Genomic DNA, 24948 nt, shown 5'->3' on the forward strand with positions numbered 1-24948 from the left:
AGAATGAACGTGTGCCATGGCCCTGATCCAGCGACAGACTGGATCCCTAACCTGCTGAGCCACCAGGGAACTCGGGGCATATTTGTTTAGAAGTCCAGACTTGGTGGTACAGAAATCTGTGCTTCTCCCATAACTGGTCATGCCACGCAGGGAAAGCTGCCGTGGCACCAGGAAATCATGGGTGTACACCAGGCCTTGATGTGAGTGCAAATGCTACAAGGGATGATGAAGCAGCTTCTGTTCTCCAGGAGCTCAGCAAGATTCCAGATACCAGTGTGGCAAGTGCCGTGGAGAGGGTGAGCGTGGGCACCATGGGAGCCCACAGAAGAAACACCTCACCCTCCTGGGGCTCATGCCTCCTGTGCTCAGGGAGCAAAAAGGCAAACAGGCTGGGGTTGGGGTGGGGAAGCTGGTACAAAGGCTCAGGGCAAGAGAATGGGCGCACAAGGCCATGGGCGGCAACCAGTTCTGTCACACAGAAGAGGGGAACAGAGACAAGGCTGGAGAGACTGGCCAGGGCCAGATCCCGAGCACCTCACCTGCCCGGTATAGCATACTGCTACCAAGTGGCTTCCCCACAAGAGGCTTGGTGACATTAAGGAAGCTATGTTCTCTTGGAACCCCAGGATGGCAACCTCTTCCCTGCCCACCTCCCAGGGAGGCTCAGACAGAACCATGGCTGTGAGAGCCAGGGAGCTGTTAGGATTCTGCTGTGGAGACAAAATGGCAGGAACGCACTCCCAGGGACACAGGCAGAAATGACACTACAGGGGTCTGTGCAACTCACCGGCCTCCTGCTCCATCAGTGCTGTGCTGCGGGGTGACACACCCCATGTGCATCCTGCAGCCACAGGACTATGACAGTGCCCCTCACATTCTGGCTAAACATTCAAGATAATACACTGGTTCTGACCATGGTCTTTAATTGCAGAAATCGAGTTAAACATACAAGAAGCCTGTAAACACTGGAATGCAGAAATATACAAACTGCTACACAGAATTCTTACTCTGAAACAACACAAATCTGGATGAGGTCTCCCCTGCTACTGGGTTGGGGGGCAGTGGTGGAGAGAGGGAGATTTTTGTAAGCGAGGCTGACGGTGGAGGGAAATGCAAGGTGGGAGGTTCCCACACAACCCGAGAACACAGACGCGGTGCACGGTCACCCAGACTCTGACCTGGGGGCTCACTTTGCACTTGTGCTTGGCTGTGGCTGTTGCTGCTGCTGCTCTTTTGGCCTCCTCTTTCTCTTCTTCTTCTGTCTGGAGAGGCAGCTCAGCGCAGACTCAGCGTTCCTTGGGGCAGACCCGAGCACCGGCGGTTGGCCAGACTGAGTTGGATACTTGGTTTTCAGATCATCTTTAAACAACGGCTGGGCGAGTAACTGGCGCAGCTCCTTCTTCAGGATCTTCATCTGCTTCTGTCTCCGACGCTCTTCCTGCTGGTCAACTTTTCCTCCTTGAAACAAGTCAAAATAGATCGTATTTACTATGACTTTGAGGAGCATTTTGTTTCCCTTGATGGATAACTCGTGATGAAAAACATTCTGGAACTCTTTGGTGAGGCAGGGCTCAAAAGTTCTCTGCAGAAGCTAGTGCTGGCTAACTTGCAACACAGTTCAGGAGCGCCACTCAGGGCCACTCTGCCCTTTCCTCCTCACGAAAACCCTCTAAGTTTATTTTACAGTTGATGAAGCTCAGGTCACTCGCTGAAGGTCACAGAACTAGCTATCAAACTGAGATCAGAACCCCAGGCTCCTGACTTGAAGATCAGTTTTCTCCCTGTGATCCAACTACTCGTCGCCTGAAATTTGGTGACTGAAGGGCTACAAACCCCTCAGGAGACAGTGAATGCACCTATGCAGTCCAGCTTTCCCGCATCTCCCCACAAGCACTGTGGCTGCACCTGCAGGGATGGACACAGCCAAAGGGCTCCAGGCCAGCCTGTCCTCAGGAAGGGAAGCCAGGGCCTCGTGCATCACAGGCCTAGCCCCAAGCCTGAGCTACCAGGAGGACCACGCACCCAGGGGCTTGGTTCCCGGCTTCCAGGCTAAGCAAAGAGCCGTGAGTCTACCTCTGAATTTGTTGGCTTTACCACCAAGATACCAGCACCCTAGCTGAGCTGCCCACTCAAGGGGTGGAAAGAGCACTAGATCTAACTCTGGTGTCAGTTCTACTGGTTCTACCACTTCTTCGACTCAAGATCTTTCCTAGAGCAAAAACCACACAGACTCATCCCTGAATCCTTAGTCCCTGGCCCAGGTTTGGAGCAGGCGCTCAGGAAACACCTGGTGCAGGAGCTATTTCCTTGCACAAATCACGTCTATGAACCTCTAGTTCCCAAGTGTAAAAGGACAATTCCTGCTGTGTACGTCACAAGACTGGAAAAGATCAATTGAGATGATGCAGAAGTGCTCTGTCAGCTTGGAAGACAAGTGGCAACAAATAATAATTGAGACCCCTAGCCTGGGAACCTCCATATGCCACAGGTGCGACACTAAAAAAAGACAAAACACAAAAATAATAGTAATAATAATAACTGAAATGTATTGCATACTTTCTATTTGCCAGGCACTGTTTTAAGCCCTTTACACTCATTAACTCAAGCCATCTTTCAACCCCATGCTCGGCCTTTTCTAAGAGACAACACCTAGATAGGACAGAGAGGTTCAGTAACTTGGCCTGGCCACACAGCTGGTGCAGGGAACGGGCAGCTGGCAAACATGAGTGGTCTGGCCCAGAGCCTGCACCAGCGTCACGCCACTGCTGCTCCACGTGAGGGAGGGAGCTGAAGGCGCCAGACAAACGATGACAGAGGGGAACAAAGGCCCAGGGCTTTAGGCTCATGGGAACTAGGGCCTGTCACAAAGAAGAAAAAGGTGTCTTGCCAATTTTGAAGGATCCACGGTAGTGGCGATGCTCCAACAGACAAAAGTTGAAGGGAGAAACAAAGAAAAGGGCTGAATAAACCCTTCCTCAGGTCCCCCTGGCGGGCCCCTTACCCTTATACATTTCTTCTTCCAGTTCGATCTCAAGGGCAGCCGCTGCCTGCTCAATCCAAGAGTTGTGCAGACAAGCCTGGAAGTTCCGATACTCCGCCTTCTCAATCTGCCGAGCTAAACGGATTCGCTCCTATGGAAAAGGAACAGAAAGTATTCATCTGACAAAGGCTTCAGGTCGCTGGGAAGAAAAGTCTCATTTAAATTACCTTTTGAAAAAAGCTCTTAAGATCAGTGCTCAGTGAAAGGCACCTTAGCTCTAACACCATGCATTTGCTTTAGTTCCGGGTTAAAGCACACAGGGCAGTCGCTGCTCCTGAGTGTGTACACACGAATCACAGCGCTGGCTTTCCAAACAAACTTGCACAGCCCTCTTCCTGGGAGCCCACCTTGGTTGGCCGGACTGCCAATCTACCCAGGTCCAAAAGGAGCTCCGTCTCTCTCCCCCGAAACCCTAACCCCACCCCATCACCCCTTCCATGTTGTCCTTTGCCAAAAACACTTCAATTCTCCCTCTCATGGGTCCTGGGGCCAGACCAGTGACAGGATACACCAACAAAATGGGCAAGATCTTGTGATGTGCGGGAAAGGAGCCATGGGAAACCAGGGTGGCTTCTAACCCTCCCTGCGGTCTCCACTTTTCCATCTTCATCTCCTACCACATTTTCCCCCAACTAGCATTCCTCTTGAGCCAGGGGAGCCAAAAGAACTTGAACCTTTCCATGATTTTTGCTCCCTCAATTCCTGGAATTCCATCCCTACCTCACCTCATCCCAACTCTGCCTGCGTCTCCTACCAACATGTCCATATACCCGCCAGTCCACAGTGCTCCATTCGTACCTGAATTTCAGCCTGGACTCAGCCTGCCTCATGAGCCAGTGGAGAACTATGGGCTATGGTGTGTCAGACACCAAAACGCCACAGCCCATAGTAAGCGGCACCCACTCAGTGAATGTTTACTGAGTTAAAATAAAACCCCAAAGGTAGGAATTACGGGTATCTGCTTCAGGGATGTGACAAACCTTTAGCTTCTGCCTCAGCAAGACACAGTGACCTCACGTCTCTACAACCATCCATCCGTTTGGGGAGGGCGGTGTCTAGGACAGCCATGCTCACTGCCCTCGCCCAGTGGAGGAGGCTGATGATGGAGGCTTCAGGGGCACAGTAAAGAAAGGGCCCCTGAGGAAAATTCCTCACTCTGGCCACTCGCCCCTTCCTCCCTCTACCAGACACAGTGCCCACCTTCTTCTTCTTCTTTTTTTTTTTTTTTTTAATAAATCTCCTTGCTTAGCTGTTGGCAGAGCTATTAATTAGCTTCCAAGGGTGGTACTGCAAGAACTTCACAGCAAAGTAAGGGAGCAGCACAATCCCTCCCCTCATTAGCACCAGACTTCTAACTTTTCTTCTTACCTTGACTGCATCCATGTACTTTGTCTGCACAGGGAACAGTGGAATGTCCTCATCTTTCTTGAGGGTTTTGTAAATCTTCTTAAAGTTGATCACATCCTCAGGTCCAACCAGCATCAGGCTGAGGCCTTCATTGGTGGCACGGGCAGTTCGACCACTTCGGTGGACATAAATCTCTGAGGTACGAGGTACCTGCCAAAGGAGAAACCAGGAGGACAACACATGGCTGTCACCAAACACCGATCTTCCCCTCAGGGCCAACAACCCAATGGGGAACCCTCCTCCCTCCCAGCCAGGCCGCTAGACACCTCTCCAGCACCATGGACAGATCTAACTCTTCTCCCAAAGGCCCACATTCAAACTATCCCTGGGTTCAGCCCGTTCGCTGTACAGACTCTGCCCCCCTGTCCTGGTTCAGGCCCTCATGACCACTCAACTGGGCAGTGGCAGTCACTTATTTGGTCTCTAGTCCTCCTACCCGCCCCCCACCCCAACCCAACCCAAAGCTGCCAGGGTCATCTTCCCAAGTCAAAGCTCTGCCTATAACGATGCCCCTCTACCTAAAGATACTCCAATGGTTCTTCACCGACTCTACACGGACAATCGATGACAGTAATCGTAACCGACATTTAGAGTGATTACAGCTCTAAGCACTCAGCATGTGTTAGCCCATTTATTCCTCACGACAGTAACATGAAGGAGGTGCTCTGGTGATTATCCATATTATTGACCAGCAAACTGCAACACAGAGATGATAAGCAATCCCCTAAGTTACCCAACTAAGTAGTGAAGCCAGGACTCGAAATGAAGCCGTCAGTTCCAAAGGCCACCTAACCCCAGGGCTACGCTGCCTCCACTCCACTATCTACCGGATCTAGCATAAGGATACAGATACGGTGGTGTGGGGGCTGCCGATCCCTCCCTCCCTCCCCCACACCCAGGGTACACACCGCTAATCAAGAACGGTCTTCTCCACTGAGCCCAGGTGACGCTCCGTACTGTTCCAATGCGGTGCTCTGAGTGCCATCGTGAACAGCTGTTACCATTCTCCGCCTTCCTCGCTGGTACCCACCCCTCTCCTGGCTCCCAGTCAGCTGCCCCGGCCACATGTTCCCTCCTCCTTCCTTTCCTTCCTCCACGTGCCCCATCCTCTCCATCCTTAAATGCCGAGCAGCTTTCGGGAAGCACTTTCTAACCTCCGAACCTCCCAAACTACCTCTCTCTCCCATTGTATCTTGCAACTTTCTAATATCTTCCATCTTAAATTATGCCTGTGGTTATCTCCCCGCCCCTAGTGGATGTGATACTTCTTAAGGGCTAGAACTGTATTTGGTTTATCGGGATATTTCTGACGAAGACTGATCCAGACTCTTCCCCCAAAAGAGAAAGAATAAAAAAAAAAAAAAAAGGAATAAAGATGTGCTAAATTGAATTGGCACCCTAAAAGACTGTTAAGAGCCAGGAGGATTTTAAAGGAGAAATAACCATACCAGCACAGCTATCATTTATTGAGTACTTACACTGTGCTAGGTGATCTATCAGCATCAGTGCATTTAATTCTTGTGATAACCCTAAGGGGTATGGTAGGTAGTCAGCATTACTCCCAAGTTACAAAGATGCTGAAAGCAGAGACGCTAAGGAACACGCCCAAAGCAAACTCATTAAGAAGCAGCCAGCAAGTGTTCAGATGCTGGAAGTGTGGCTCTGGAGCTCATACTCTCAACCACCACTCTGTGCCAATCTTTACTAGGTAAAGATTATTAATGCACTAATCTTAATGTCAACAGCTGCTAACATCTATGAAGTGCTTATGATGTGCCACCTGACTTTCTAAACTCTTCACAAATAATGACTTACTTCACTTTACAAGAACTTAAGAAGTTGACACTGTCATTCAACAAAGGAAAAAACTGAGGTACAAAGAAACCAAACAACTTGCTCGGGGTTACACAACGAGGGTTTAAGCCCAGGTGGGACTTAAAATTCTCACACTCTTGTTTTGCTACACCAAGGTAGCCATTTGACATGCTAAACTTATGCCCATTTCATGGAAGAACCAAAGGCTCTAACCTGCCAATATTAAGTAGGCTGCCCAAGTCAGAGAGAGAGGGACTGCCTGACATCAGACAATGTCAGGAGGTTTTGGAGAATAAACCTCACCACAGCGTTCCCAAAGTGGCAGCAGCCAGTCAGTCACTAGATGCCAGTGGTATTCTCTGTTGCATGAGGCCTTGCGACCAACAATTCCTCCTTCTCCTTCCTCCTTCCCCCAACCCTGGCTTTAAAAATTCCCCATTCAATGCTAGGAGATGCCCACAAATCCTCTGACGTCCCTACCTGGTAATGGATGACATGTTGGACTTTAGGAATATCTAGGCCCCGAGCTGCCACATCTGTCGCCAGGAGAACACAACTGTGGTGGAGAGAGAAAGCTCATTAATAATAACCAATGGCTATCATTAATCGAATTCTTACCACCAAATGAGTGCTCTAAACACTACAATCCTTACACTCTATACAGGACAGTACTATTATCTCCCTTTGACAGACGAAGAAACCGAGACTCAGAGAGATTAGCTTCCCAAGGTACATATATGGCTATTCAGTTGGGGAGCCAAGATCCAAACTTGGGTTTCCCTGGCCACCATCAACAAGCCACACTCTGCAATAATGAAAGTGAATTCGGTGCGGCCGTACTCTACTTGGCAACCCTCCAGGCACACTGACGGCTTTGCTCTCCTTGCTCTTCCTCAAACACGCCAAACTGCTCTTGCCTCCAAGCCTTTGCATTTAGTGCACCTGACGCCATAAAAGGTCTTTTTCAGATATTCCCATTTCCTTTATTTCTTCCACTCTCTGCTCAAATCGCACCTTATGAGAAAAGCCTCCCAGACCACACACCCAGAGCCCATGCAACTTCCCATACAACTTTATGTCTCCGCACTTAGCACCACTTGACAAACTATATACTTACTTTTCAATTTACTGTCTCCCTCCACTAGGAGGTAAACGCCACGACAGCAGGGACTTTGCGTTATTCACTGTTCTATTACCAGCCCCTGGAACAGTGCTGTACAGGTTACAGTAAGCACTTGATAATATGTTTTGGGTGATGTGACTTTATGTGTAGTTTGAGGAGAGTCAAAAAAACCTTGAGGTATGTCTTAAAAAGCTTATGATTCTAGGCCCTTCAGGGTCCCCACTCCCTGTATCTCTGAGATAGGGCCATGGAATACAATGCAAACTAAAGTTTGTAAAATGTTAAACCTTTGCTCTGGGTCAAGGTCAGGAAACTTTTCCTATAAAGGGCCAGAGAGCAAATTATTTTGGTTTCGTGGGTGATGTCTGTTGAAATTATAACTCTGCCATTATAGTGCAAAAGCAGCCCCAGATGATACATAAACAGGCTATGTTCCAATAAAACTTTACTTATAAAAACAGGCAATCGGTCAGATCTGGCCCATGGGCTATATTTTGCCAACTTCTGATCCAGTAAACTACTAACTCTACTTACCAACATTCGAAGGGAGGTAAACCACTTGTTCTAGAAACTAATTTGTAACCTATAACTGGCAAACACTGTGGGCAGAAGCCAATTCAGAGTCAGGCTCAACTCCCCAGGCCCTCATGTTGACAATCTGCACCCTGATGCCTGTCTGAGCATCAGTCTGGCGCCAAAGCAGACGGACATGACAGCATGAGCTCTGGGGACCGAAAGACTTGTCTGAGGCCCAGTTCTACCACTTCCAAGGTGAGAAACCTTGAGCAAGCTGATGTGCTTTTCTCGACCTTACTTTTTTCATCTATAAAATAATAATCACAAGCGGCATTAAAGCAAATGTTTAGCAAAGACATACCATGTGCCAAGCATCATTCTAAACACTTCATGTGCATAAATCCACTTACTCCTCACAACCGCCCTCTGAGACAGCTTCTACTATTACACTAACTATGAGAAAACTGAAACATTAAGAAGTAATTTGACAAGTTAGAAGTAGCACACCCTGGATTTGATCTCGGGTAGTCTGTGCTCTTAGCCACGACTCTATTCTGCTTCTTCTCAAGGATGTCAAAAGTGAATGAATGTAATAATGTATCTAAAATGCTAGCACAATACTTCCTCTATTGTTAAGTTTTCAATAATAGCAGGTATTACTGTCGCCATCACTCATCATTAAAGAAGTTTCTTAGGGGCCTTACCAGCAACCAAATGAACATGAGAGTGAGCCTGCCTCACGCTGTGCAAAAAAGGGCTACCTTCTACTGATAAGGGCCCCAAGAGAGACAGTAACTTCCCACCATCGTCACCCCACCATCCTGGCAACCCTGACCCAATGGCTAGTCTGGGGACAGGCCTGACTTACTCTTCCAGATGAGCAAACTGCTCCAAGTTTCTGAGCCTCTGCTTCTGGTGCATGCAGGCATGCAGGGTCAGTGGCATGATATCCAGGACTTTGAGGAGCCCAGAGAGGCGTTTGATGCAGGAGATACTGTTGGCAAACACTAGGGTGCGGCCTGGATACTGCATCAGGAAGTAGTACAGATATAAGTCTTTCTCATCAGTCTCACAATGGATCTTTGTCTCTGTCAGTGTCTCTACCGTGGCCTCGTTTCGTGTGAGGTCAATGACCTTGGGCTTGCCCCTCATGCCAATCTTCTGCATGAGGAGGTCAAGTTTGGCAGTTTTGTCAATTTTCTTAGCGTGCTTCTTGTGAAGGATTCGAGCAGGAGCTTGATGTACCAGGGTCAGTGTGGCAGAAAAAACAAGTGTCTGTCTCTTTGGGTTGTATTGGGAGTCATTGAGCATCTCTAGCAACTGTGAGAGCTCAGCAAAGTGGCCTTTCTCAACCATCCGGTCAGCCTCATCGATCACCAGGCACCTAGAGATCCAGACAGAGCCAGGTAAGAGGTAGCACATGCTATACCCGCCCCCCCCCAACACAAACACAACCACCACCACCAGAGCCCTCTACGACTCTCCCTCACACATGCTTGGTTTTCTAAAGGCCAAAGTCTGGCTGGTACCACACCATGGCACTCTGTGACAGGGAGGAGGTACTGCAGACCACCACGTCACCCCAAGCCCACTTCACAACAGGGGGCAGGGGAAAGGAGGAGGCACTGTCTCTCACCTGAGCTGCCGAAGGTTGCTCAAATGAGGCTGCTTTTCTTTAACTAGCTCCCACAGCCGGCCCGGAGTGGCAATCACAATCTCAGGCTGGCGGTTCAGCATTCTCTGCTGTTTCTGTGTGGACATCCCACCAACCAAAATAGCAGTTTTAATGCCTAGGGTACACAAAACATAAGGGACACTGTTATTCAGTCTGACTGCTTGTTTCTTCTTCCACTGCTGACACAGGCACCCCCAGATGAGCAGAGGCTGCCAGTCACCAGCACAGCTCCCCACTCCAGGAGAGTGCTAAGAGCTGGCCTTGACCTGCTGATGCCACCGCTAGAAGGCTGCTCAAGTCTTCAAGGATCTAGGCACTGCCTACTTCCCCCACCTCAGTTTTTCCTACTCTGTCCCCTCCAACTACAACAACAGGGCTGGATGGGAACCCAGGCAGGCTGACGTCCAAAGCTCTGGAAAACTGAGCGGTGGTACACCACAGTGCTGGAAAAGCTGTAACCTGCAGCTGTGACACAGCTCCCCTAGGAATTCCCGCCCACGCCTCCCAATTAGAATTCATCTGGATCGCCTGTAAGGCCTCATGTTCTCTTCTTCTCTCTAGGGGAGGCCTTCTCAAAGGTATCCAGTGTGAAAGGAACACCAAAAAAACATGCAGTCAAAGCGCTTAGTAAAATGTCTCACACATAGAACAAGCTTAGTAAATAACTGTTCCTTTCATTATAAAATTGAAATCCCTACTGTGCAGCCCTTCCCAAGGAATTCCCTAGAGAATTAAGTTCTAATGCCCTAAGACAGAGGTCAGCAAACTTTTTCAATATTAAACACTTTTGGAGTTCCCATTGTGGCTCAGCAGAAACGAATCAGACTAGGAACCATGATGTTGCAGAGTTTGATCACTGGCCCCGCTCAGTGGGTTCAGGATCCAGCACTGCTGTGAGCTGAGGTGTAGGTTGCAGACATAGCTCGGATCTGGCATTGCTGTGGCTGTGGTGTAGGCCAGCAGTTACAGCTCCGATTCGACCCCTAGCCTGGGAACCTTCATATGCCGCAGGTGCGGCCTTAAAAAGCAAAACATATATATATAAATAACATTTTTGGCCCCATGGGCTAAATGATCTCTACTACTACCCCATTCTACTCTGCTTTAGCAGTACAAAAGTGGCCACAGACAATATGCAAATGGATGGGTATGGCAGCACTTTTATTTATAAAAACAAAACCCAAACTGTGGTTTGCCAAACCCTGCCCTAAGCATCCACTGTATCCAATAAATTAATTTTCTATGCTGCTAGAATAGCATTAGCTGTGTATCATCCTTGGGCGAATTAAGAATGAGTCGCTCAAACAACTCCTATAGGGCTTAATTCTCTAGCATATGAGAAAGGTTCCCTCTAGAGAGCGGGAGCCACAGCTCATTCACCTCTGCCACCCCAGAACCAGGATCCCTTTAGGAAATATTAAATGGAATTAAACCTCACCTGTAAACTTGGCCACAGCATCAATGTGTTGTTTGACTTGAACGGCTAGCTCTCGAGTAGGAGTCAGAACCAGTCCAAGCAGGGGACGCTTTGGATGTGCTTCAGAGGTGGCAATTTTGATGTTCAGCTCTTGTTTTAACTCTCCAGAATGCTCTTCATCAAGCTTTTCCTCCTTGTTTTCATCCTGTTTGGGGACAGGCTTCTCCCTGATCAGGGAAGAAGGTCCTTCACCAGCATCATCAGCATCATGAGAGGGCAGCACCTGGTCTGCGGTGGTAGCACTGGTCTTGGCTCCAGCCTCACTGGGAAGTGCTTCACTGTCAATTCCAATCTTGTCAGGCAAAGCTCCAGACTCCGTTCCAGCCCTGCCTGGTGAGCCTATCTCAGCTCCAGGCTCAGTACTGGTCTCCTCAGGTGGTGCTCCTGTGGTACTTAGAACTGGGGTAGGCTTCTTCTTCACCTGCCACTGCAGCACTGCATGAATCATTGGAATGGCAAAGGCAAGAGTTTTCCCACTTCCTTGGAAGCAGAACAAAAAACAAACAGACAAAAACCGTGTGAATTAACAGATGTGTGTACTTTTGCCTGAGGTTCTAGCCTTTACATGGAATAAGGGACCCTAAAATAGCCAAGTATCACCCTGACCCAATCCAAAACTCCTTCTACCCTACAGAGGTCTCCCTACAGCACTGCAACCAGAGGGCACCTATAATTAGGAGTCTAAGGAGAAGTCTGACAGATTGGCCTTGAAAGCTGAGGTCACCATTAACTAGAGACAAATGTCCAAACAATGAAACAATAAAGAGATGGGAAAGTTTGGTGTGTGTGTGTTTTATAGTTGTTGTGAAAGAACATAAAGTTGAGGGTTAAGGAATGGAAATCTATAATACTTTCTCAAGACTTCTTTGATGAGGAAGGAGGGAATAAAAGGAAACTTTTAGTTTTCGAGAAATCTTTAAAGCAGTACACTTTTACCTATATTTGAACATTTTTTCAAAGTAGCCTTTGAATGTATATAGAACCCAAGTATTCATATCATCTGTGTGGTCAAAAACAAACAGGACAAAACACCTTAGGCTGAGAATTTAAAGTGGTTCTAAAATTAAAATGTCCGGAGTTCCCGTCGTGGCACAGTGGTTAACGAATCCGACTAGGAACCATGAGGTTGCGGGTTCGGTCCCTGCCCTTGCTCAGTGGGTTAACGATCCGGCGTTGCTGTGAGCTGTGGTGTAGGTTGCAGACGCGGCTCGGATCCTGCATTGCTGTGGCTCTGGCGTAGGCCGGTGGCTATGGCTCCGATTCGACCCCTAGCCTGGGAAACCTCCACATGCCACAGGGGCGGCCCAAGAAATAGCAAAAAGACAAAAAATATATATATACATATAAAATAAAATAAAATTAAATTAAATTAAAATGCCCCAAGCAGAAGCAATTAAATAATCTCTGGAGGGAGAAACTTTCATTCACAGCCCTCAGAAGAATTCTTACAGGTAATTTTCAGAGGAAAATAAGCAGCTCTCAGTTAAAAAAAACAAAATAAAATAACTCACCTACAAGGAAATAAGGTGTTATAAGCAAGAACTATAACAAAAGGGAGCAAAACAGACTCATAAAACTTCAGATAAGAAAAACAGCACTTTTCATCAGAAACGACAAACACTAAAAAAAGTACAATGACATCTTTGAAGACTTGAAAAAAAAACCTGACAATCTAGAACTCTACACTCAGCAAAAAATCTCTTTCAAAACAAATGCAAAATAAAGACTTTTGTAAGTATATAAAAGCTGAAATAATTTATCATCGGCACATCTGGACTACAAAAAATATTAAAAGAAGTTTTTCATGCAGAAGAAAAGATGACATTAGCTGAAAATCTGGTGCTCCACAAAGGAATGAAGAGCACTAGAAACAGTACCATGGATAAATATTTTTTAAATGTCTTTATCTAAAAACTTCTTTAAAAACCACTGACCACTTGAAGCAAATGTAATAAAAATGTGTTTGGGGATTTCTAACACATACAAAGCATACAACAAAAAACACAAAGGAGAGAAGAAAGGAAATATACTCTTGTAAGGTTCTTGTCCTGTATACAAAGTAGTATATTATCACTTAAAGGTAGACTATGATGTATTAAAGATATACACTGCGCACCCAAAAGCAACCTCTAAAAGGACATAATAAAGAGTTATAGCCAATAAGACAATAAAAAGGATAAAATGGTATCTTACACAAAAAAATTTCAATCCAAAGAGGGTAAAAGAGGAATAAGGGGGAATTTCTACTGTGGCACAGGAAGTTAAGGATCCAGCAGATTCAATCCCTGACCCAGGAACTTCCACATGCTGCAGGTATGGCAAAAAAAAAAAAAAAAAAGGAGGAATAAAGGAACAAGGAATGGCTGGAAGAAATGGAAAACAAATAGCAAAATAACAGATTAAAACCCAACCACTATCAATAATCACATTAAATGTAAATCATCTCTGGTCTCCCAAGGCAACAGAAATAAAAACAAAAATAAACACACGGGACCTGATCAAACTTACAAGCTTTTTCACAGCAAAGGATGGGATGGGAGAAAAATAAACAAATGCGACCTAATCAAACTTACAAGCTCTTGCACAACAAAGGAAACCATAGAAAAAAAAAATGAAAATGTACCGACAAGGGCTTAATCTCCAAAATATACAAACAACTCAACAACAGCAAAACAAACAACCTAAGTGAAAAATGGGCAGAAGACCTTAGAGAACAGACTTGTGGTTGCCAAAGGGGTGGGGGAAGAGGGAGTGGTATGCACTGAGAAGCTGGGGTTAGTAGATGCAAACTATTTCATTTAGAATGGATAAGCAATGAGGTCCTACTGTATAGCACAGGCAACTATGTGCAATCTCCTGGGATAGACTATGTTGGAGGATAATACTAAAAAGGGGACGTATAAGGGGTTCCTGTTGCGGTGCAGCGGAAACGAAACCAACTAGGAATCATGAGGTTTCAGGTTCGATCCCTGGCCTCACTCAGTGGGTTAAGGATCCAGCGTTGCCATGAGCTGTGGTGTAGGCTGCAGATGTGGCTCGGATCTGGCATGGCTGTGGTGTAGGCTAGGAGCTGTAGTAGCTCCAGAGACCCCTAGCCAGGGAACCTCCATATGCCAGCACTAAAGAGCCAAAAAAAAAAAAAAAAAAGGAATGTATACATATATATGACTGGATCACTTTGCTGTACAGCAGAAACTGACACAACATTGTAAATCAATTACACGTTAATTAAAAAATGTAAAAATAAAGAATAAAAAATGTTCTAAATAGGATGTTACTACATATTCTAGGAATGTAACATCATGTAACATGTATGTTTAAGAGAAGACTTGCTTGAAATCTACTGAGATATTTTTTTAAATGTAAGTAACTCAACACAATTAAAAGACAGATTATTGGGAGCTCCCGCTGTGGCGCAGTGGTTAATGAATCCGACTAGGAACCATGAGGTTGCGGGTTCGGTCCCTGCCCTTGCTCAGTGGGTTAAGGATCCGGCGTTGCCATGAGCTGTGGTATAGGTCGAAGACTTGGCTCGGATCCCGAGTTGCTGTGGTTCTGGCGTAGGCCGGCGGCTATAGCTCCGATTAGACCCCTAGCCTGAGAACCTCCAAATGCTGCAGGAGTGGCCCTAGAAAAGACAAAAAAAAAAAAAGACAGATTATTGGATTAAACAGCAAGACCTGCTGCTCACAAGAAACTCATTTTGAATACCAAGACATAAAAAGAACAAAAGTACAAGTATGGAAAAAGACATACCATGCTAACATTAATCAAAATAAAGCTGGAAAAACTATATTAATGCCAGACAAAGGTGATTTTAAAACAAAAACATTATCAGGGAAAAAGGGGGCCATTTCATAATGAAAAGTGGTGAATTCATTTAGAGGATACAGAAGTAAACACTTATGCATCTAACAACAGAGCTTCGAAATACACAAAACAAAGACCAACTGAACTATAAGTAGAAAACTACTACTCAAGGAGTTCCCGTCGTGTCTCAGCAGAAACAAATCAGACTAGCATCCATGATGACGCAAGTTCGATCCCTGGCCTCACTCAGTGTGTTAAGGATCTGGAATTGCTGTGAGCTGTGGTATAGGTCGCAGATGTGGCCTGGGCCTGGTGTTGCTGTGGCTGTGATGTAGGCCTGCGGCTACAGCTCTGATTCAACCCCTAGCCTGGGAACCTCCTATGCTACAGCTGCGGCCCTAAAAAAAAGAAAAGAAAAAGAAAACTATCACTCAAAAAAAATTCAATAAAAATATTTCTAATAATTAAAGCAATTACGTTCGTATTTAAAAAGTATTCCAGGAGTTCCTGTCGTGGCGCAGTGGTTAACGAATCCGACTAGGAACCATGAGGTTGCGGGTTCGGTCCCTGCCCTTGCTCAGTGGGTTAACGATCCGGCCTTGCCGTGAGCTGTGGTGTAGGTTGCAGACGCGGCTCGGATCCCGTGTTGCTGTGGCTCTGGCGTAGGCCAGTGGCTACAGCTCCGATTCAACCCCTAGCCTGGGAACCTCTATATGCCGCGGGAGCGGCCCAAAGAAATAGCAAAAAGACAAAAAAAAAAGAAAAAGAAAAAGAAAAAGTATTCCATAAATACAAGGGCAGGCACAGATGAATTCTACTAACTATATAAGGATGAAGAATACCAATTCTATACACACTCTTTCAGAAAACTAAAGAGAAGATTTCAACAGTCATTCTGGGATCTGAATCACTCTGATTACAAAACCAGTCAAAGACATTATAAGAAAAGAAAACTACAAATCAACATCCCATGAACATAACTCAAAAATCATCAACAATATTTTAGTAAATCAAATCCAACAATGTACAAATGGGATAATAAACTAGGGCTAAGTTCAGTTTATCCCAAGAATTTGATTTTAGATTAGTATTTGAAAATCAATGTAATTCACCATTATCAAAAAAACCAAAAAGAAAAAAACACACATATCAATATATGCAGAAAAGGCATTTTAAAAAATACAACCACCATTCCTTATAAAAAATCTTTCTGCAAACCAGAAACAGAAGAGAATTTTCTCAACCTGATATAGGACATATATGAAAAGCCTACAGCTAACATCACACCTAATGATCAAACACTGAATGCTTTTCCCCAAAGATCAGGAACAAAGCAATAATGCCCATATACCATTTCAATTCGAACTGTACTGGAGGTTTTAGCCAGTGCAATAAGACAAAACTAAACAAAAGCATCCAGACTGGATGATATCATCAGCTTTGCAGAAAGTCCTGTCATCTTAAAAAAAAAAAAAAAAAGAGTTCCCATTGTGGCGTAATGGAAACGAATCCGACTAGGCACCATGAGGTCTCGGGTTCAATCCCTAGCCTCACTCAGTGGGTTAAGGATCTGGCGTTGCCGTGAGCTGTGGTGTAGGTTGCAGACGCAGCTCGGATCCCGCATTGCTGTGGCCCTGGAATAGGCTGGCAGCTACAGTTCTGATTAGACCCCTAGCCTGGGACTTTCCATATGCTGCAGGTGGGGCCCTAGAAAAAAACAAAAAAAAAAAAAGGAAAGTTGCAGGATACAAGACCAATACATAAATACACATATTTGTATTTATTAGCAACAATCAAAAATAGGAAATTTTAAATTATCATTTACGGGAACATCGAAAATATGAAATACTTATTAAGGATAAAGCTAATAGATGTGCATACATGGAAAACTAGGAGACATTTCCAAGAAAAACTGAAGACCTAAAAAAATGGAGAGATATATCACATTCATGGACTAGAAGATTCTATATTGTCCAGATGTCATGTCCTCAGATGGCTCTATAACCAATGCAATCCCAATCTGAATACCAGATGCTTTTTTGTTTTTAGAAATTGACAAACTGACTTTAAAATTCGTATTGCAATGCAAAGGGCCTAGAGTAACCAAAGTAACTTTTAAAAAGAACAAGGTTGGAGGACTTACATTATCTGATTTTAAGATTTATTCTAAAGCTACTATGTCCAACACAGTGAGATACTGGGAAAACAGTAAAGATAAACAGATCAATGGGAAAGAAAAGCCTCCAGAAATAGACCCAACCTATATGGTTACTGACTTTCAAAAAAGATACAAAGGCAGGAGTTCCCGTCGTGGCACAGTGGTTAACGAATCCGACTAGGAACCATGAGGTTGCGAGTTCGGTCCCTGCCCTTGCTCAGTGGGTTAACGATCCGGCCTTGCCGTGAGCTGTGGTGTAGGTTGCAGACGCGGCTCGGATCCCGCGTTGCTGTGGCTCTGGGGTAGGCCGGTGGCTACAGCTCCGATTCAACCCCTAGCCTGGGAACCTCCATATGCCGCGGAAGCGGCCCAAGAAATAACAAATAGACAAGAAAAAAAAAAGATACAAAGGCAATTCAGTGGAGAAAGAGTAGTTTTTCCACAAACAATGCTGGAATAGTTCTTTAGCCATATGCAAAGCAAAACTCTGATCTGTATCTCTCACCATAAAAGTTAGCACAGGAAGGATCACAGTGAAACAGAACCTAAAACTAACAACAATTCTAGAAGAAAATGGGAGAAAATCTTTGCATCTCGGGGTAGGGAAGGGATTCTTAGGTAAGCACACCCATAAAAGAAAAAGTGATAATTGGAACTTCATCAAAAGAAATAACTCCTGGGAGTTCCGGTTGTGGCTCAAGAGTAATTAATCTGACTAGTATCCATGAGGATGTGGGTTTGATCCCTGGTCTCCCTCAGTAGGTTTAGGATCCGGTGTGCTGTGGTATAGGTTGCAGATGCGGCTTGGATCTGGTGTTGCTATGGCTGTGGCATACGTAGGCTGGCTGCTGTAGGCCCAATTCGACTCCTAGCCTGGGAAGATCCATATGTCACATGTGCATCCCTAAAAAGCAAAAAATAAACAAATAAAGAAATAACTCCTTCTCTTGAAAGACACAGTAAAGAGAATGAAAAGATAAGCCACAGACTAGGCAAAAAAAAAAAAAATGCAAATCACATATAAGATAAAGGAAGTGCACCTAAAAAATATAAAGAACTCAATAATAGAAAAAACAACAACCCAATGGGCAAAGAACTCAACAGACACCACCATCGAAGATAATACAAACAACAATTAGGCACTTGAAAAGATGCTGTTCAACTAGTCACTGGAGAAACACCAATTAAAGCCACAAGGAAATAATGCTAAAATTTTTTTTAAAGTCTAAATTAAACTAAAGACTGACCATATCAAGTACTAGCAGGGACATGGGCCAATTCAAACTTTCATAATCTGGTGAACATGTGAAATTGTACAATCACTTCAGAAAACTCCTAAAGAGATACATTTACCCTAAGATCTAGCCATTCCACACCTAGGTATTTATCAAGCAGAAATCAAAGCACAGATCCACACAAAGACTGATAAGTCAATATTTATGATAGTTACTTGTAATAGCCCCAAACTAGAAAGAACAGAACTATCCATCAACAAATAAACTGTACTATATCCATACACTGGAATACTACTCATCAATATAAAGAAATGAACCACTGGTATTTGCAATAAAGTGGCTAAATCTCAAAATATGCTGGTTGAAAGAGCAGACACGCTCCCTCTCAAAAATATATATTGCATGATTCCGTTTTAAAAATCTGGAAAATGCAAACTAATCTATAGTGATGATAGGCCTCTTAGAGGTTGCCTGTGGCTGAACAAAGAGGGGGGCCTAGGAAAGGAGGGATTACAGAGGGGTCCAAAGTATCACTTGGGAGTAGGGGGTATATTCGTTATCTGCAGTGGCTGCAGTATGTCCACAGCCCTGAGAGTCTTTGAGTCTTAAACCTGTGGATTCCCAGCATTCCATGGAAATAGCCTGACAGGAGGTGTGTGTATCAGACCAAATGTCAGTCTCTAGCCACAGTGGTTCACCCCTCGCCTTTGCCTCCAGGCCTCTCTGCACAGACCAAAGTACTGTAGCAGAATGTTAAACAGCACTTGGGCAGTCTGGAATCCAAGCGCTACCACTTTCAGTGGGACAGTTAGAGACAGTGTCCATCCTCTGTGAGGCCAAGTTTCCTCATCAGTTAAAATGGAACCTACCTGAGGGTGGTTGTGAGAACTGAGTTCATCAATGTAATGCATGTAACACTGTGCACAATGCATTTAAAACGTATGTTATTATGTTACCTCCATTCCCCTTTCCAGGGGTTTCCTTGCTCTTCCATCTTTATGACTTAGATAGGACCTCACCTCAATTTTCCCAACCACTCTTCCAGAAATCCAAGGCACAAAGTGTCTAGATGGTCTAATTCTATGCAACATAGAAGCCACTAGCCACATACAAGAATGTAAAATATCTCAATAATTTTACCTTAACTGCACACTGAAATATTTATTACATAATTGGTTATATTGTTAAAATTAATTTCCACCTTTTTTTAAAACCTTTTAAAATACGGCTCCTAGGAAATCTTAAATTACATATGTGGCTCACATTAGATACATATTTCTATTGGTTATTGCTGGTCAAGTTGAACTAGGTAATATAAGCTCCTTCCCCCATCAGTAGTTTAGTCTCCCCAGGGTGTGGCAACCTGTCATTGCTCCGCAAAGTCTAAAAGGGCCCAGAAAATGAGGTATCTTTAAACAATGCCTAGTCCCAAAAGTCACCTCCTGCCCAAAACTGCCTACAAAATCCATCCAATGGTTATCACACACTCAAATCCTTCCTATGACAATAAACTCACCAATTCCCAAGGCAGCCCTTTTATTTTTGGACAATTCTTGAGACTCAAAGCACTTCTTCTTACACTAATGAGGATCTAACCTCTCCAGAGGACTGACCTTAGCCCTACTTTCCTCCTCCATTACAAAAAATGCTCAAGAACAGGAAAAAACTCCCATCTGCAAGTCACTTACAATGAAATGTGTAAATTTTAGATTACTACTGGGTTTTTTTGTTTTTTGGTTTTTTTTTTTGCTGGTTGTTTACTATTGTGTAAACATATAAATTTAGTGGACATTTACATTTAGCCCACATAGCAAAGGAAGTGGGTACTATTATCTATCTCCATTTTATAATGGGGTCTACAGGGCTCAGAAAGATACTGCCTAGGGCACCAATTAGGCAGTGGCATATTTCAACCCAGAGCTAGCTGAGTGCTAATCAAAACTGCATCTGTGATTATGTTCCCAACATTCCCCTCTTCCCAGCCATCCAGCCTGTTAGCAGTCACAAGTCAAATTCAGAAGCAATCTTACCCTGGCCAGATACGGATGCCCTTACCTGTCTCAGCAGCCCCAAGGATGTCCAGTTTGTCACGAATGGCAGGTGCCAAGGTCAGAGCTTGGATTGGTGTGGGCGCAGAGAAGCCTAGAAAGCTGAGTGCTCGGAGAACTGGCTTGGGTACAAACAGATCCTTCCAAGCTGATACATCTGCCTTGTGATCATGTGTTTCAGGCATCCATGTCTTTGCTCTTTTAGACACTTTTGGAGTAGTACCCTGAGAAGGCTCTGCTTTTTTTTTCCCTTTCTTTTTCTTCTTTTTTGGAACAGTCTGCGCTGGGCTTTCTGATGCCATCTCCCCTACCTCTGCATCAGGACAAACTGTGCTATCTCCCTGGGGCTCTGGCTCAGGATCTTTGACCCCAAACTCTTTCTGAACACTGGTTTCTTCAGCTGCCACATCTCTACTCTTCTTCAATTTCATCTTTTTCTTTGAGGAGCTAGATTCTCCTTCCTCATCTCCCTCTGCAACAGCTTGTGCCTTTCTCTTCTTGGACTCCTCTTTTACGAAGAGACTGGAGGAATTCTTGGCAGGGGAGACTAACCGGTAATCTGTCAGTTCCTCAAAACAAACCAAATCATCCATCTGTCCGTCTGCAAACATGTTTGGATCAATCTTCACCTGCTTCCATTTTCCCACAACTTTGATTCCCTTCCTCTGAAATTTGCCACAGCTTGGTGGCTTTGGCCTTGATTTTGTCTCCTTCAACTTCATGGTTACTGAAAAGGAGAGAAATGGTCCATAAGATTGGCAAATGAAAAGCACAAGTTTTGAGGCAACAAATATTTTCTATGCAGCCTATAGAGTATCAGGCCCTGAAAAGCAGTTAAGGACCCGAAAATGCCTCTAATGCTGATGCTCCCAGCTAGAGAAGATCAAAGAAGGAAAGAAATATACCCACACAGCAGGTAGCTTGGCCTGGAACATAGGAGACACAGGAGGTGGAGCAAGGACTTATGACCTAGATCGGGTTTGGATTCCAGATCTCATACTAACTGCTTTTGTGGCAGTAGCAGGTCCTGCTTAATCCTCTGAACCGCATGTTTTTTGAAGGCAGAGAGGTTTATACTAGCTAAGTCACAAAATATTCTATGCAATAATGTAGAGCATGGAGGGTGAAGCCTGCCACACTCAAGCCATTTTGAAGGCAGAATAAGAATCTAAAAGGGGTCTTGGGGGTGAGGGGACCACTTTATTAAGAGTGCACAAAGCTTTCTTCTTCTCAAGCCCTGCCCCAACAGGGCATCTGCCTGTGCCACCACTCTGGCCTTTGCCAATTGGCTTAAAACCCAACCAGATTTTTCATTGCATTTTTAAGTGATATAAAAACCATTTATGCACAAGTTGTTTCGACTGGGTCTCAATTCATGTTCTCCCTTTTCAGACAGGCCAAGGGAAAAAAGAAAAAAGAAAAAAATACTGGAAAGCGCAAAGGGATTGATTCAAATCCGAACTCGCCACTGGTCAGCTCTGGGTCTGGGGTGGACGTTATTAACCTCTACGAGTCTCAGTTCCTCATCTGGAAAACGGGGATGCTGAGGGTCTGCGCGTCCTTGGATCGTCACACGAAGACAAAAAGGTGACGCACATCCAGAGCGGCTTAGCATGGCGCCCCGCGAGGAAAGCAACGCAACGCGCAACCAAGGTTCACCCCCGCATCGCCTACACAGCGATCACAAACAACCCGGATCAAGCCTGGCGGGTTGGGGGGGATGAGGCACATGGGGGCGAGGACTCAAAGTGTGACCCGCAGGGTCCCTCCTCCTGACGCCCGGCCTAGGGACCAGCGCTCACACCGCGTCTCAAGCAACAACTGGCGCGCACTAAACCGACAAACCGAGGCCGCCGAGCCTTGACGCCCCCTCAGCTGGAGCCCCCAGCGGAGGGCCGGCTGACGCCCTCTCGGAACCCGAGAACACAATGGCCTAGAGAGGCCCGCGATGGGAGCCCGCCCTCAGCCCCTCTCGGGTTCCGGCCCCGGCCCCACCTGTACCCGGTACTCACCGTGTAAGACGCCGCAACGGTTTCCTCAGACGCCGACCAACCGCCTCAGCAACCGCCGCGCCAACCCGGTGAGACGACGTCTACTGCAGTTCCGGGGCGGGGCTTGCACTCACGCACGCGTGCGCGCGATGGCAGGAAGTCCCGCCCCATTCTAAACGCCGCAACCTGATTCGCTGCGGCGCGGACCGACTTCTGCAGCTCGAGGGTGTGGAGAGAGCGGAAGGACGACACTCCGCGCAGCTGGGGTTGCTTCTCCTTGTGGGCTTAGGGAGCAGGCGCAGCAGGTAGCGGCTGGGTTGCATCCCGAGTGCTTCTGTGTTAGCTCAGGCTCGGGAATGCAAGTTTGCTGGTATTCTTGCTTTGGTTTTAGCGCAGTGGCTGTTTACATATTGGCTATGTGCCCGTTTTAGCATTTAATTTACAATTCAAGCAGCCTGTATTGGAGTTGCTGTTTCCCTCAGTTTTTGAAGCCTCGCTAATTGCTTTCTGATGATTGGAATAGAGCACCTTGCCTCCAATCAGCAAGCTAAACCGAGTCCTTTGTTATATGCAGATAAATCAGTTTCAGAGTAATCATTTTTTCGAAGTAGGTATCACCAGACCATCTGGGAAACCTTTCCCTTATACCCTGTATGTCTGGTGACATTGGGAAGTCCTATAGGACAATGGGGGTATCCACCCAGCTTAGGTCAAGTGACCCTTCCCACAACCACAGAACCACTGGGACACAGCTTAACTCATTTCTAGGGGGAATTTGCCAGTGTGTCCCCAAGAGTCTGGGTGTCATAGTCTGTGCCCAAGTGGTGCCTGAACATGTAATGACAAGGGACCGGGGCTGTCCCTGATGGCAGAGTGAGAAGAAAGGGCTGCATGTCCCTCCACGGTTCCTTTCTCCTTTGAACCAGTTACACACCTTGGAGGACTGCAGGGTTGTCTTCACAGAAACTTGTCTTGACAGAACCTTGACAAACCTTGGCTGTTTGGTGGGGAAAGGGACCTCACCAAAGAGTAGGGTCTCATCAAAACACCTTCGCAAAAACATCTAAAATAGGAGTTCCTACTGTGGTGCAGTGGGTTAAGAATCTGAGTGCAACAGCCTGGGTCATGGCAGAGGTGCAGGTTCCATCCCCTGCCAGGTGCAGTGGTTGAAAAGATCCAATGTTGCCACAACTGTGGCACAGCTGTGGCTCGGAGTCTATCCCTGGCCTGGGAGCTTCCATGTGGCCCTAAAAGCAAAAAAAAAAAAAGTCTAGAAAAGCATTTGATGAAATATCTGGGCACAGCAGCCAAGCCAAATTGATGCGTAAAATTAACCCTAGGAGAAGTATCCTAGGTATCCTGATGGTCTAGTGATTAGGACTCGGTGCTTTCACCACTGTGTCCCATGTTCAATCCCTGGTCTGTGAACTGAGATCCTACATCCAGCTGCTGCATACTGCAGCCAAAAAATAAAATAAAATAAAATTTATATTGAGAATTCCCATTGTGGCTTAGTGGGTTACAAACCCAGCTAGTATCCACGAGGATGCCAATTTGATCCCTGGCCTTGCTCAGTGGGTTAAGGATCTGGCATTGCCATGAGCTGCGGTGTAGGCTGCAGACATGGCTCAGATCCCACGTTGCTGTGTCTGTGGCATAGGTCAATAGCTGCAGCTCCAATTTAGACCTCTAACCTGGGAACTTCCATGTGCTGCAGGTGTGACCCTGAAAAGCAGAAACAAACAAAACAAAACAAAAAATCTTACGAGAGAAAAGTTTTATTTGGATGTCTTCCTTGGTGGAGAGAGACAGCTCTATTGAACAGCCAAGAGAGAGCTGCAAACAGTACCACCTAAATTAAAATAGCTTTTTTCACCTTTATCTCTCATGGCTCCCTTGAGTTGACCCTGAAACTGACAAAAGCAGGAAAGAGAGGTGAGGAGTAGATTATGTCTCACTTCCCCTTCTGAAAACTCTAGGTTTTTTGGAGCCTGACTCAGATCTTAGCTGGGGAAATGGAAGAAGTTACAAATTGCACGTGAGAGAGAAATTTTGACACCAGGTTAGATGTTGTTTTCTTTACACATTATTTTTTCATAATAAAACTGGGTGTTTTCCTGATTATTATGGATACGACACTAAAATGCCATTCTTGGAGTTCCCGTCGTGGCTCAGTGGTTAACGAATCCGACTAGGAACCATGAGGTTGCGGGTTCGGTCCCTGCCCTTGCTCAGTGGGTTGACGATCCGGCGTTGCCGTGAGCTGTGGTGTAGGTTGCAGACGCGGCTCAGATCCCGCGTAGCTGTGGCTCTGGCGTAGGCCAGCGGCTACAACTCCGATTCGACCCCTAGCCTGGGAACCTCCATATGCTGCGGAATCGGCCCAAAGAAATAGCAAAAAGACAAAAATAAATAAGTAAAATGCCATTCTTTCTGAGTCTGTTTTAGACTTAGAAGAAAACAATGGGTGCCAAGTTTCCTCACTCTCCAAAGCAGGCTGCTTCAAGGGTCTTAGATCTGGCAAGAAAATTGTCTCAAAACCAGTTTTAAGACCCTTGCTCAATATCTAGTTTAAAATATGAACGTGTTGAGGCTGAAGTGGCTTGAAATTTGAATTTCCTTGCAGAATGTTGTTTGAAACTTGTACCCAAGG

At 45.6% G+C, this 24948-nt stretch overlaps 1 protein-coding gene across 1 annotated transcript; it reads right to left on the reverse strand.

Moving 5' to 3' along the window:
- Positions 1-906: 906 nt before the first annotated feature.
- On the reverse strand, positions 907-22422 carry DDX24 (DEAD-box helicase 24). The gene is made up of 9 exons (XM_047794779.1): positions 22317-22422; positions 20312-21031; positions 11015-11533; positions 9538-9691; positions 8770-9285; positions 6743-6818; positions 4409-4597; positions 3002-3131; positions 907-1458 (listed from the first exon to the last, which is right to left on the reverse strand). Exons 2-9 carry the CDS (start codon positions 21024-21026, stop codon positions 1187-1189), a joined length of 2571 nt encoding a protein of 856 aa, XP_047650735.1. The 5' UTR covers positions 21027-21031; positions 22317-22422; the 3' UTR covers positions 907-1186.
- Between the last annotated feature and the right edge of the window lie 2526 nt (positions 22423-24948).

This window comes from Phacochoerus africanus, chromosome 9 (assembly GCF_016906955.1).
Source record: "Phacochoerus africanus isolate WHEZ1 chromosome 9, ROS_Pafr_v1, whole genome shotgun sequence".
NCBI classification, from domain to species: domain Eukaryota; kingdom Metazoa; phylum Chordata; class Mammalia; order Artiodactyla; family Suidae; genus Phacochoerus; species Phacochoerus africanus.